Source organism: Pholcus phalangioides, unplaced genomic scaffold (genome assembly GCF_987345545.1).
Source record: "Pholcus phalangioides strain wild (caught in Gottingen) unplaced genomic scaffold, Ppha-v1.0 ptg000005l_1, whole genome shotgun sequence".
Lineage (NCBI taxonomy): Eukaryota > Metazoa > Arthropoda > Arachnida > Araneae > Pholcidae > Pholcus > Pholcus phalangioides.
Window position 1 is genome coordinate 139,185 of NW_028301598.1, and position 14,534 is coordinate 153,718.

At 35.2% G+C, this 14,534-nt stretch overlaps 1 protein-coding gene across 1 annotated transcript in view; it reads left to right on the forward strand.

The window, feature by feature from the left end:
- The first annotated feature begins 2,706 nt into the window (after window positions 1-2,706).
- The window catches only part of LOC149085698 (uncharacterized), a 134,783-nt gene continuing 122,955 nt past the window's right edge, over window positions 2,707-14,534 (forward strand). The window contains exon 1 of the mRNA XM_089232395.1: window positions 2,707-2,812. Within this exon, the coding sequence (XP_089088521.1) occupies window positions 2,707-2,812 (106 nt within the window). The remainder of the gene's footprint in view (window positions 2,813-14,534) is intronic.

Consider the following 14,534-nt stretch of genomic DNA (forward strand, 5'->3'; position numbering starts at 1 on the left):
CCGGGACAGTTACAGTTTTTTCTATTTCTTTAGCTGTCCCGACTTTTCTCACAAATGTCACTGTTTTGCACGTATTTTAAACGAAGTCCACGTGACTTTGTATTCTTGATTTCATTCTTCAAATCAACGATTAAAATTATCTTTTCTAACTCAGAAATTACATTACGACAATTACGACTATAAACAAGAAAATTCATCTCACACATTCACCTGCAATTTTAAGTGATGCTTTATTTCCCAGGACTGAAGAATTTTCTGTGATTCAGAATGAGTTGGTGACTTTGCTTAATTTTTGCATCAATTTTGGTGATAATTGGCAATGTCCTGTATTTTCCATATTTTTCTCGAGCAAATATTTTCAACGTACTTACATGGAAATGGTCAAAAAGTGACATCCTCAAATATTATGATATAATTTAAGAATATTTATCCCACCCATGAAAACAAAATATTATCGACGAAATGCAATTATTAAAGCTACAAAACATTCTTAAAAATGACAACAGTTCTCTGACCATCATCTGTTGCGCTTTTTAGCGATAGCTATGAAAATTTTTTTACCCTATTCTCCCCGGTCATCCCACCCCAACCCAATAGAAACTAGGTTTTTTTTCCTCCTTTGTTTCTGTGTCTATGCTGAATCTAATCTTGTGTTGTTTGAACGGCGTCGCTCCAAGAATTTAGGGTTGCGGGATTTTCAATTTCATTTTTGGCCTTTATTGGCGTTCAAAATACTAATATTTACCGTTTCTTTGAGTGATCTATAATAATTTCACCGGGTATTTTTATACTTTTTTGCATATTTAGAATTAGTGCATATGAGTAGAATTAGTAGTAATTTTTCAAAACTTTTTTTGGAAAATTTCCTTGTTAGTAAAAGCTAAACAAAAGGTTGTTCATTATTCATTTGTGATTTTTCAATCAAAAGAAACATTTATATCAATATCCGTTTCAGTCTAATGTTGAACATTAGAAGAAGTGTAAAAAGAATGAGCTATCTCGCGGGCTACCTTTGAATTTACTCTTGGGTCCGTGGATTGCCAGACGATTGACACTCATGTAGAAAAGATATGCTTCTCCAAAGAAATTCCACGAAAAAACGAAAACAGCACTGGTCTGTAGCTTCAGAAATGTTCCAGGAAAACTTGATACATCATAGAGTGCTGGTGCACAATCTTGTAAGTCCCCGGGCCAGAAAACCATATTATGATAACTATAACTCTATCTCATAAATAATTTTTGCCATATAAGTTATTATTCAACTCACAAATCTATTAAACATACGCTTTTTTGGTTGATTATACAGGGTGTTTCAAAAAAAATCCTCCGATTTAAAAAAAAAATCACAAGTATTCAACTTTTAATCCATTTTGATCGAATAATGTATAGGTAGATAGAGGGAAATCTCGAGTTTCACGCAGTTGCCGTCAGGTAGCGCTAACGCTCTGCTTTCGCCCGCCACTCTATCGTTTGCCAAGATGGCGACTGAAAAACGGAAATCGTTTTGTGTTCCAAGCTTCGCGATGTGCGAGTCTGTAGCAACTGTTCATTGTGCTTTTCGTCAACAATACCCTGGTGTTGAACGTCCTACCGCTCAGAGCATTATGCGATGGTATAAACAATTCCGAGACACGAGTTGTCTGTGTAAAGGGAAATATCCTGGCTGTTCTAGCATGTCAGACGAAAATGTGCAGCGCATCCGACAGAGTTTCACACACAGTCCACAGAAATCCACTCGCAGTGGATGCAAACATGCTCGCAAAAGTTTGGGACGAATTTGACGACCGTACAGGTATATTCAGTGCATCCCAAGGTAGACATATTGAGCACCTTTAATTTGGTGTGTAAAAAACTTTATGTCTGGCTATGTAATATAAAATTTTTTCAATATCAATTTTTTTTTCGTAATATACGCATTTCGAATCGGGTGATTCTTTTGGAAATACCTTGTATATTTTTCCCATAAAACCCACATAGTACCCATTGCAGCCCTCTATTTTCCTCCATTGCCGATTTTTCAGCAATTTTGGCCTATCTGCTTTGCCTTTACTTTACAACTTTACTTTCCCACAACAAAAGTGCGATAGTCTAGGTCGAAAACATATTCACCTAAAGTACGAAAAGGTGTTTAGAGATGTCGCGAGTTCGATACGGATTCGTTCTTGTCAGAATATTTTCTTGTGCGAGGGTGCAAATTGATGAACCCTCAAGAATTTTTTTGGCTGCAAGTTGCAACTGTTCTTGCCCTTGACAACTTGTTTCGCTGTAATTGGCAACTTGACTTGCCCGAGAGAATTTTTTTTCGCGATGACGGGTGATATCACGTGTAGATCCCGATTCCCCGTATTTTTATGAAGAAAATATGGTAAACCTAGTTATCGTGCTGTGTGTGTTTATACTTTTCAAACGGAGCATATTTCGCGGGCCGGAGTTTGTACACCCCCGACATAGATGATGATGTTCGTAAGTGACGCCGGCGAAGGCAATCTAGAAGTTTCGAAACGAACACGCAATGGTTATTTGTTGAAGCGTCTAGGTTATACAGTTTTCATTCACTGCCATGCTCCGCTAATTTGTTCACTCTTATCTTCTTTGTCTTTCCTTTTAAAATAATTTCATGTTTTACTCAAAAATATACCGATATTATCAATAGCGTAGTTGCTTTCAAGGTAGCCATTGGTGACGTCATCACGATGCAAGGCGCATATGACGCAAGCGAAAAATAGTCAGAAAGCCGTCGGTATAAACATATATATTGGCTTTCGAGAAGAAGATAGCTACAGAATGGGTGTTCCTATCGTCCGGTTCACAAGTGAGTAAATTAACTATTACATGAATTATTTAATTCAGACAATGATGTTACATCCCATTTAAATGGCAAAAACATGATATTTTTAATATAACAACTTAAATTTATTAGAACTCGACATCTGATCAAATTACAATCTATAATCAAAGTGGAAATTCCCCAGAACGTGGATACTATATTCATATGCTGCCACTCATGGTAGTATGGTTATTAATCTGTTTCATTTATGTCTATTTGTTTATTATTTAAAGAACATTATGATATTTTTGAATTAATATCTATGGATGAACATAAACATGCTTGAAATGATGTAAATGACAGTAATTTAATAAGAATAATCGATCATTCAATTATAGCAGAGCGAGAATTTCAGAAAAATGATTTTTGGTGTTTTTATCATGACGACATGCATTGTAATAATGATTAAAGTCATAACAAATATATTGGCAAACTATAAATAAACAAATTCCCCGGTTTTTCGTTGGCGAATCACGCTTATGAACATTTGATTAGCTATTGATGGCTTTGACACTTTCAGTACCACGTTATGAAAAATAAAATTAAAAAGTTATGAAAATTTTTTGATTTTTTTTTTCAAAAAACTTTTAACTATCTACTTGTTTAACTAATTTATTATCGTACACAGCGATTTGAGTAACCTGGTACCTGAAATTTTCGTCAGCACTGTACAGGTTATGATAAAATATGAAATACCAATCCACACAAATAACTTAAATAAATATTCATTATTATGTATTATTTATTTTACCACAAAGAAAGCCATAATATATTTTACACATTTGTTTGGGAACATTTTGAAAAAAAAACAGTGTTTTATTGCATCACATAAAAAAGTATTACAGTAAACACTTTTACAGGGGCGAGACATCTAACTGAATTTCATTAATTATCATATTTAACCTCTTTGCGTACAAGCTGCTGGCGATAAATTTGAATGATCTTTAATAAATAATTTTATTTTTAAGCCGATAAATGTGGTTGACTTGTTCCACGTTAAAAAAAGGAAGAAAAGGCAAGAAAGAAAAATAATAAATAAGAGTGGGAAGGAACGGTACAGAGATAATTGTCAAAGAAAGTATTAGTAGAGTGCCTTGCTTTTTCGCCCTCACCTACAAATTTGTTTTGTAGTTCCTTTTATTGTTCTCTTCCTCACTTTTATTTGCAGTATATAATAGAAGGATTGCATTATATGAGTGTGTGTGGGTGGGGGTGCCATGAGAAGGAGCAGATGAAAAAAGCTGAGAGTAGGGAACCGTCACCATCGTTATCAGTTGAGATATCACGATGGTGGTGAGAGAACAGGGAGGAAAACACACAACTATATGTTTCTTATGGTTATAGTAACCCTTCGCGATCAAGAAAACCGAGGTTGAAGAAATAGATGAACTGAATTTATTCCACTGGGGTTTGGACGCAATATTACGTGCCTGATCGTAAAGAGGTTCAAAAAAAGTAACACTCCCCCCAACACTTGTGTTGTCATCTGAAAATACTAAAGTACTTTTACAGTCTTTATACTTCAAAATACCAACACCCAACAATGTTTGTAAAAAATGTTACGGGGGAGTAACAAAAAGTGGCAGTTTAAAGTACACCGTCAGTACTGAAAAGTTAAATGTTGCTAAGAGATAATGCACAATGGCGAAAGTTAAATTTACTTAAGGTGAAAAATAATAATGTAGACACGTTTGGCTGTTTTACGTGTTTATAACCCAAAGCAACCTTTAAACTGTGTCTAAACACCTGCTGGAGAAACAATCCTTGTGGATTCCATGAAATAATGAACAAAGTTTGATCCAAAAACGCTACCTTGTAGGACCCCCCGTTATGGATACCCACCCCATCAGAAAATGTTTTCACTCTTAACACGCTACGTTAGAAATAAAGTAAAATGATCAAGTTGCCTCCTATGTGAAGGATAATCAAACGTTTGAGAAGTGCTCATACCAGGTGTTTTTAACTTTCTGTGTTCCACGGACTATTTGCGACAGTAAAACGCAGTAAAGAGACACTCTCCCCTGCCATACGATGAAGATCACTGACAATTTTACAGAATGCAAAGCTATGTCCCACGAGCGCTTTCTTGGGGACGCTGGGTACGATCATAAAAGTTAAAGATGATAAAAGTCTTTGTCAGGATCCGCGGTCGCCTCGGGGAAGCAATAATTTGTATGGCTTTCAATACAAAGGCAGCGGAACGAGCGTCTTCCTTTAAAATGACCGAACAAGTACGAATTACTTCACGCCGGCTGTGGTTTTTGGGGTTTATGTCCAACAAAGACTTTTATTATCTCTCTTTAGACTTTTATTAACTTTAATTACCTTATCCAGCGTCCCCAAGCAAGCTCTCGTGGGGCATAAGTTTAATGTGTGCATCGTAATGCAAAAGCAAGTTAATTGTTTTCTCATCAAAGCTAACACACCCACCTAAAACTACTTCAAGGACAACTGTTTGAGAACTAATATCTTTTATGATAACCAATACTTTCGTCGTTCTCTGGAGCTCTGGCAATTGTTTCTAAAAACTTATCACTGATAATTATCATTTACTGTCATAATTCTTATATATCTGTCAAATGTAAAAGTGAAGGGCAAATTTGATAGTTGTCGTGCCAAATACATATTTGAATATTTCGAATCGAGTTTTAAAAAATTAATGTTTGACTGCTGAACTGTACCGTCATCCACCATTAAATCTTACTTCTCAATGATCCCCTGATCAAAGTGTAGTGATTATATTTTTATATTTTACAACTTTTTTGAACCACAATAACTGAATTTCATTTTCTGATACGATTGGCTAAGTGTTTGGTACCTTATATATCCCCCAAGTGACATTGATAATAACCACAGTTATAGGGGTACATATGATAAAAATAATTGATTTAATTGGGGTTCATATTATACATTATATAGGGTTCATTTATTATTTCTATAACCACAATCATCACTATCCTTCATCATTGAATGATAAATACAGTCATAACAATTACCTCAGCGAAAAATCAAAATTTCGCACTTAAAAATAGAACTTTTATCAAGATGGAATTACAGAGATAAACTTCAAAAGAAACTAAATGAAAATATCCACAAAAAATTTACAAAAACAAAGTGTTAATGAGACGATGTGGCGGTGATGTCGGCAAGAGTGTGCGTAGGTGTTGGCATTCCAATATTATAAATCTGTCGACACATCATTTTCTTGAGCGCGCCTTTTCTTTACCTCTCTTTCGCTGTTTCGAGAGAGAAGGCTTTCGTTTCTTGCAGAGTCAAGATGTCATTTTACTATGCGTCCGTGTATATATTCTCGTTTCTTTTTATATGTTAACGTATCGCGTTTCTTCTAATTAATAAACTGTATATTTAGCCGTTCTAAGGAATTTAAGTATATTTTGTGAGTCAGATTTACTCTATCAATGGTCAAGTCACTATTTGAATTGAAGTGTCAGCACATCATCTTAATACTAGTGATATCAACCACAACCGGTGATCACATACTTGTGACCATAACGATAACAAATGAGGCAAATGCACATGTCAAGTTTATTCCGAAACATTGAGATAAAACTAAAGCTAATGCCCAAAATGAAAAAGGAAACGATAGGAATAAAAGAGACCACCAGGAAAAATACCAAAGTTGTTGAAACAAAATCACATTTTAAACAAAAATTGAAGTGGTGATGATCATGATGATAATGAAATAACAATAAATATGAGTAAGGAGTGCCGAAGATATTTGAAAAAAAAAACGCAAATAGCCAATAATTACCAATCAACAGGAGGATCATCCAGTAGTGATTTACAGTCAGTTATTTTTCTTACAAAGGTCGACCGTGACAGAGAAACTAGAAATGACTAGTACAGTGGAACCTCGGTTAACGAGCAATTCGCATAACGAGAAAAAAAATTTGCGCTTTGTGCATTTTTTTTCACGTTATCACAACTGAGCTGATGATTTTTTGCTCCCGCCCACAACGTGTTATGGAATTTGGATAATATTCTCCCCTAAAGTCTCCGGTAAGCGTGCCTCACCCGGAAATTGTACACGCGTGTGATAGTGAATATTTACGATACGAAACTAGATGTAGCATTAATCATGCGTACGTGCGCTTGAAGGTGTTTTCAAATTCTGCTTGGAGAAAACTGTGAGCGGATTTGAATTATTGAACGGTGACTTTGAAGGGCTAGCTCATAAACAGGAGCCACTACTTGTAGAAGAGATTTTGTGATTCGGGAAGATCATGGACTAGAGGTGCATGAGGATGGCATTCAAGAACTAATGGTAAAAAATGTCTAGGAGTCGGTGATAGATGAATTCATGGATCTCTTTTCACGCACCAGCAAGAGTTCATGGACGGTATCTCATCTGCAGAAGAGAGAAGATGTCCCTCTCACATACAATAATATTATAGAGATGTGTAGAATGGGGGAATCTATGCAAAACTCTGTAGAAAAGAACCACCCAAATAAATCTGTGGCAGTGTGCGAGCTATGAATCTGTCCAACGAACACTGCAACTTCACAATTCCTATAAATCCTTAAAATCAGGCAAAAGCTAGTGTCATTGGGTAAGGCTCTTTTTGAAAGTCATGCAAAAAAAATTTACAAACAACAAGGAGTCTATAAATCTGTCTGTTTATCTCTAAAGTCTGTCCAAAACAATAGTCCTCCACTCTCTCGTCGTTTAGAGTAAGTGAATAGTCAGTAATGTTTGTAAGCATTATCGTATTGTATGTTTATTTATGGCGTTATTTATATTATGTATATTTTACTGTATCATATATTATTATTGTTATTGTGCTTAATTATCGATTGAATGCCGTTTTTATGCCTTTTTTTGTGAATGAATAATTGTGGAACGAATTAAAAGAGTTTCTATTATTTCCTATGGGGAGTTTGATTCGAATAACGAGCACGTTGGTGGAACGAATTAAGCTCGTTAACCGAAGTCCTACTATATTAAGTTCTAGAAACTTTCACTTAAAAACCAGAAAAGAAGCTTCAAGGAGCAACCAACGACCATTTCATTAGGGACGATAAGTGAGACAGTTTGTTGTGAGACTTGAAAGCAGGCAATTACCAAACAATTTGCAAATTTCGATGAAAAAGTATGAAGCCACTAGCCCTCATAGATATTGTTATGAGATTTACGTTGTGTTTGCGAATCAACTCTGCCAAACAGCTACAGACAGAAATATTGAGTGTTCGTTTCCAACAGGAAGGAAATATGTGCGTATTACAAATTTTAGGAAAACTATCATCACTCAGTTATGACTGCCTGTTAGTTTTGCTGAGTTCCATTCAATCTTCTCCGTATGCCTACAAATTCGTAAACCAGACGTTTTATTACTAAGTGAATGCAACTAATTGGATTCCTCAAGGACGTGCTCTTGGTCCCAAACTTTTGACGGTTTATGAGCAAGTTTTGTGAGAAAATATTGTATGAATGGTTAAAGCAGCTAACATTCTGTGACTGTTTCTTATGATTCGTGAATATATGTTTGAGTTATTTTATTGAACACCACGTCATAGTCGAGACGTTTAAGAAGAGATAATGTGATTTGCAAAGAAAAATCGAGGTACCAAATGTTGCTGAATGTATGGCATATTAATTGCTTTTCTGATACATCTAAGCACTATAGGGACCAGATTATACGTTATACCTATAACGGCCTCAGACAGTCATTTTGACTCCTGCTTCTTTTTAGCATAATATATTTAATCATACTAAATTTCGAAACTAAAAAATAGCAAGCATCGTCCTATATGGTTAATTTGTAAATTTCGGAGAAATTACTTTTTCTTAAGGATACAAGGTCTGACTTTCCGTCTTTAAATATGAAAATGTAAATGACAACTATTGTCAAGATTTTCCATGGGAAAAAATGTGTGTGAGTGAGAGAAAAATAATTATTTTGAGAAAAAATTATTTTTAGAAAAAAAAATTGAATTGTAATGCTGTTAAAATTGCATTTGTTGAAAATGATTAGATCATCAATGTCATGTGGTACATATGTACACATATTTGATTTCGAAAACCTCTTCATCAGCATACCACACAATAAACTCATTGACATATGTTTTCATCTCTTTCAAAAATACGAGAGAGAGAGAGAGAAGGTTCCCTTAAATTTAATTTCACACACTGGAAAAACCTTCTTAACTTCTGCATTCTTGAAAACTTTCTTTACAATGGAATACAAGCAGATTAAAGGAATACCAATGGGGACCAGCTATTCGAGCGCCCTTGCCAACCTTTTTCTACATTTCTATGAACAAAAATCCAAACTGCAATACAACTTTGTTGGCTTTCGTTACATTGATGATCTAATCATTTTCAACAAATGCAATTTTAACAGCATTTTCCCCAACATCCATCCTGAAGAGCTTTCTCTGAAGGAAACCACAAAAGAAGACCAAATAAATTTCCTGGATATAAAAATATACAAAAACAACAATAAATGGGAAACAGGTGTTTTTGACAAAAGAAAATACTTCGATTTTTCTGTTAACAGTTTAAGCCACTGGCATTCAAGCATCAACACCAAAATATTCAGAAACACACTCATTTCGCAAATCTGTAGAAAGGACACATTTGTAATAATAAACAGAAATTCAATACAGCACTCCTCAATCTTTTCAAAACTGCATCTGGATACAGTATTCCAACAGCCTTCTTCAACGACATTTCCAGAAAAATCTTCAAAACAACAATAGTCTCCCCATTCTTGAGGTATGTCCGGTGATTTTTTGACTACATTTGTGGACTTTTTAAAATTTTGACATTCTTCATAATCCTTGTAAAATATTCACTGTAATTATTATATTCCTGTAAGTTTGTATATATTTTTCTCATGCTTCTTTGAGCTTATAATCTGAAGCTCTGTCAATATTTTTCTAATATTGTATTTTTTAACATCTTTTCATTGTCTTTTTTTCGTCCAACATGTTTTTGAGAAGGCAGGGAACAAGGGTTGGAATTTTTAATGCAATTAGGCGTAGGCACCCTTCAGAAACGCCTACACTTTTCGAACCATGCATGGGGTTTCCCCCTGATGACGACCCACTGCATAGGTTCTATTTCACTCTCATAAATATCAATTTTTTTTCCTTTTTCTTAAAATAATTCTTTTTCGTAACGTTATATATATATTTTTTGAAAGAACAAGTGAGCAGCACTAGCGCTTTTTTGTCATTCAAAAGATACTTTTTCACTTCTTTATTTTTTATATTCATTTCTCTTGTATTTTTATCCTACTATATATACATATATATAAACATCGCACCAACATCATAACGTTCATTGCTTCATTTTGGCGCTGTTGTATCAAGGTCTTTTTTGTTTAGACTATATAGCTGTTCGCGCACACTGTGAATAACATATAATGTTATACCACTATGCATTTCGTCAGTATTTTCTGATTCAGATGAGTCACTTACGCAATAACTACTTTCTCTTTCGGATGTGTGGATATAGCAAAAAAAAGTCATAATTCTTTTTGTCAGAGTCCTCATCCTAAGTACCTTCAGCCGTAATTTGTGCGATATGTCATTTAGTAATGGTAATTTATTATTGTTGTTCAAACACATCAGTAGACATAAAAGGCATTTTTAAACATTTGTGAGTGTACCTCTGTTTCCTGGGAAGCTTCTCTCATAACAGATGGTGACATGAAGAGTTATGAAAAGTCTTAACCTAAACAAAAACTGAGCTTGCCAGGTGAAAGATAAGGAAAAAAATCAACTTTATTTTTTTTATTATTATTATACACCATATAGCTAAATAAGAAATGATTTTTTGGTTGTGAATATATGAATTTCTACTATCAACGCTAATAGCCGTTATAGCTAGCCGAGACCCATGATGCAACAAATATCATTATTTTATTACTTTTTTTGTTATCAATATACTCGTGAGTAGTATGTGTTGTGTATGCCATTAGACATACACGTGCTCTTGGCGTTGTAAGTATAAGCTCGATAAGATATTTCTCGGACAAAACATTAATGTGTTAAAAGTTTAGTACACGAAGAGAGATACAGAAATAATGAAAAAACACAAAAAATTGAGAGTGTGCGTCAAATGCTGTCGAGATTATATCGTTTTAAAAATCAAAAAATGTCAAAATCACAGCTCCGGTCGTTCTAGTGCTAGAAATCATACTACTATATCAATCAAATCAGCACATCTTTATTGGAAAGAGGAAAAAAGACAAAAACAACATTAAATCAGTTAAAACATCAGCATGGAAAAATGGTAATCTTGAAGTGCATCAGGAGAAATCCTGTAATATTCAGTGACATCTTCCTGTCAAGTTAGACTCACTCCATTTGTGCGTGAGGACGAATTAAGTAATGAAATAAAAGGATTTTACTTTTGCTCGCGGTTAACGCATTAATCTTTCAATTTTCAGTTGCGGTGATTCTTCTCTTTGTGCCGACGTCAACGAATCTTGTGTTGAATAAATGTCCGCGAATCGAACCAGGCCGCGTAATATGTCGATGCGGATCCAGTGCAGCCGGACCACTATTTGTGCCCAGCCGTAGAATGTGAGTTGATAAATTTTTTTTTAATTTTTCTAATATTTCCATTGCTTTGCTAAAAGTAAAATTAATACTGTTGTTCAACTTTTGAACGGCAAACTAAGTGTGCTTTTCATGCATGATTTTCATTATCATGATTCATCAAATTGAGCGAAGCGATTTTGCTGCACTCTTTCGTTTCATTTATGACATGATTGTGTCATGAATTTCGAATAAATCAATCTCGATGTGTTACATGAATATTACTGAATATTTTTCATACCCTGTTTCCTTTCAACTGCATTTTCTTGTGGCCCTCAACTCATCAGGTCCGTGTAACATTCGGGGGAACGAGATCTTTGCCACTTTACACTGATTTTTATGTACATTATCATACTGTACAAACGTGCTATAAATACGATTGATGATCATCAGCCTCCCTCTAGTAGGTAGTTATATTGAATTCTAAAACTAATTGACATTTTCACGCGCAACATTTTACTTAAATTTACATCTGTATTTTTAGAATAAAATGTATCACAATCGTTCTAAGCCGGCTGAAATGCAGTACAGTAGAACCTCTCGATGACGGACACCCATGGGATCAAAAATTTTGTCCGCTGATGCGGAGGTACGACATACAGTAGAACATCGTTTATGTTTATAACACTTTCACATTCATACGACGTTTGGTCGCAATTGAAGGGTCCAAAAAAAAAGCGAAATTAATATATTTTTGCGGTTTTTTATAGCTCGGAACCGTCTCTTTCGACAGCGTAAAACACCAGAAGCAAAAATGCTTTCAGTCCGCTTAATAAAGGAAGAAATATATGGCATGGGGGAGGGGTGGCAATGATTTTAGTCACAGTGCGCAGATGGAAAAACGATCAGAATTCGCCACATGAGCAGTAGGAAAGGAATTTGTGACATGCGGAGAAAGTGGTACCAGAATTTTTAAAGGAAAACTTTCCCGTCTCCTGCGAAATTTTGTTTTATGGACTGAAACCATTTTTCCCCGACCTTTCAAATCGAAAATGATGAGAATCATCTCGGCCGAGGTAGGGATGTCTGTATGATCTCCAGAACACAGATTCTTACGAAGAGGTAATGAAGAGCGATTCCCTAGTCATTAGAGTGTGAGCTGTGGTTCTAGTGCACGTACAAAGCTATCGATGATTAAAAAATACTGGCTCAAGCGTGGCTCATCACGCACTTTACCCCGTTCTTTCTCAAACAGTCTCATCCGTTTACGAACCTTGGAATCACTGATAATTTTTTGAAATCATATACTCTAGTAGTAACAGTAGCTATAGTTTTGTTCGGAAAAAACTGGATAGTCTGAGCTTTTTTGAGAAATGGCGTGTAGAATTTATATTGTATTGCATTATGATTCTGTTAATGTGTTATACGTCATTTTTCAACGTTCAATTTTAAGCTTTAAACATTTTTCGTACTTCTTAAAGGTGTCCAAAAGCGACCAACGTATGTTTACCATGTAGAGTTGAATCAAATGTTACGGAGTATTGCGGCCGATTTCGAAACTGCTCGTCATGCTTGCCGGAGATAGATGGATGCCTCACGTGCCCGGAACATTTACGTGGACAGTACTGTGAGGAGAACGTACGTGGTAAGTCTCTTTGTATCTCATCACCGAATCAGCCTTTAATTGACTGGTAAGCACTTACAGATATCATATATAAAAAGAAAATCATGATTTATTTCATTTTTAGCAAAGGGAACCAGACCTCTAAAGCTCGCTCGAGACACGGCAATACTGAATCGTATGTTTGCCTTTCTTTTCACTTTTGAATTAAGTGTGCTGTGAATTATTCGTGTTAAATTTTAATTAAATATAATGAATGATCTCTTATAATCGGGGTGTTACATAGGAGGATTTAGAAAAGATGCGAAAAACTTTAAGAGGTGATAGTACATGCCAATACAAACAATTGTCATCAAAGAATGCATGGTCTAACATGGAACGCAAAAGCGCTAGCGCTTTTAGAAACGGCCGGTCCACAAACGTTAAACAATCATTCTTGTTGAAATTTATCTGGAGAAAAAGAGCATCATGCATTCAAATGTAACCTGGGAAAGAAGAAGAAACTGTATGCAAATCTGCGTAACAGTGAATAAAAGGCGCGGACGCCGGCCCTGTGAACAGGGCCGTCATTTCAACTTTTCTCAGGGGGACGGGCTAAGCACATGTACTGAATGTGTGTATATATATATATATATATTACACCAGTTTTAGTGTATTTTCAAAAGCCGGGAGGAAGGGGCAACGGCCTCCCTGACCCCCCAAATGACGGGCCTGCCTGTGAAGTTATTCCAGCGTACCAATAGTTGTAACAGATTTGCATACGATTTCTTCTTCTTCCCCAGGTTAATGGGGATGCGGTTGCATCCGTGGTGTTCTTTTTCTCCCGATACATTTCAACAGGAATGCTGTTTCAACGATTGCGGAGCGGCCGTTTCGAAATGCTCTAGCACGTTTGCGTTTCATATTAGACCATGCATTCTTTGATGACAATTGCTTGTATTGGTGTGTACTATCACCTCTTAAAGCTTTTCCCATCTTTTCTGATCACCCTGTATTTGACCAAAATGGATATAATCCTACCATGGATCATAAACAGTAACCCGGATGGGGTAATCTCGGCAACCTTGAAAGTGTACAAAAACAACAATACTCAATAATATTACACAATAATATCCAATATCAAAATTAACTTTTTTTTAGAATATTACTTAAATATTTAAATGTTAACCCTCTCTCTCGAATAAAATGAACTGTTCAATATTCGTTATTTCAAATACGCAATTTATTATAGTTCTTTTAAATGTTAAATGAAAGCTGTTGTCTATTAAATCCATTAAACTCATTGCATAACCTTGGAGCAAGAAAGCATAAAGATTTTTTATAAATTGTTTTTCTTGGTAATACTAAAAGCTATAGATTTTCTGCTCACATTGTACTTGTTTGTGTAATTGCTCTGTTGGGATACTAGTCAGGATTTTTACAAATACAAATACAACGCCACAACAGGCAAAATACCAAACGAGGTGGCTGATAAAAAGATGCCCATAAAAGTATGGATGTCATATATTTCAAAAAAAAAAAAAACAAAACAGCAACCCAATTAAAAATGCAATTAACACAAATTATAAACAATATATA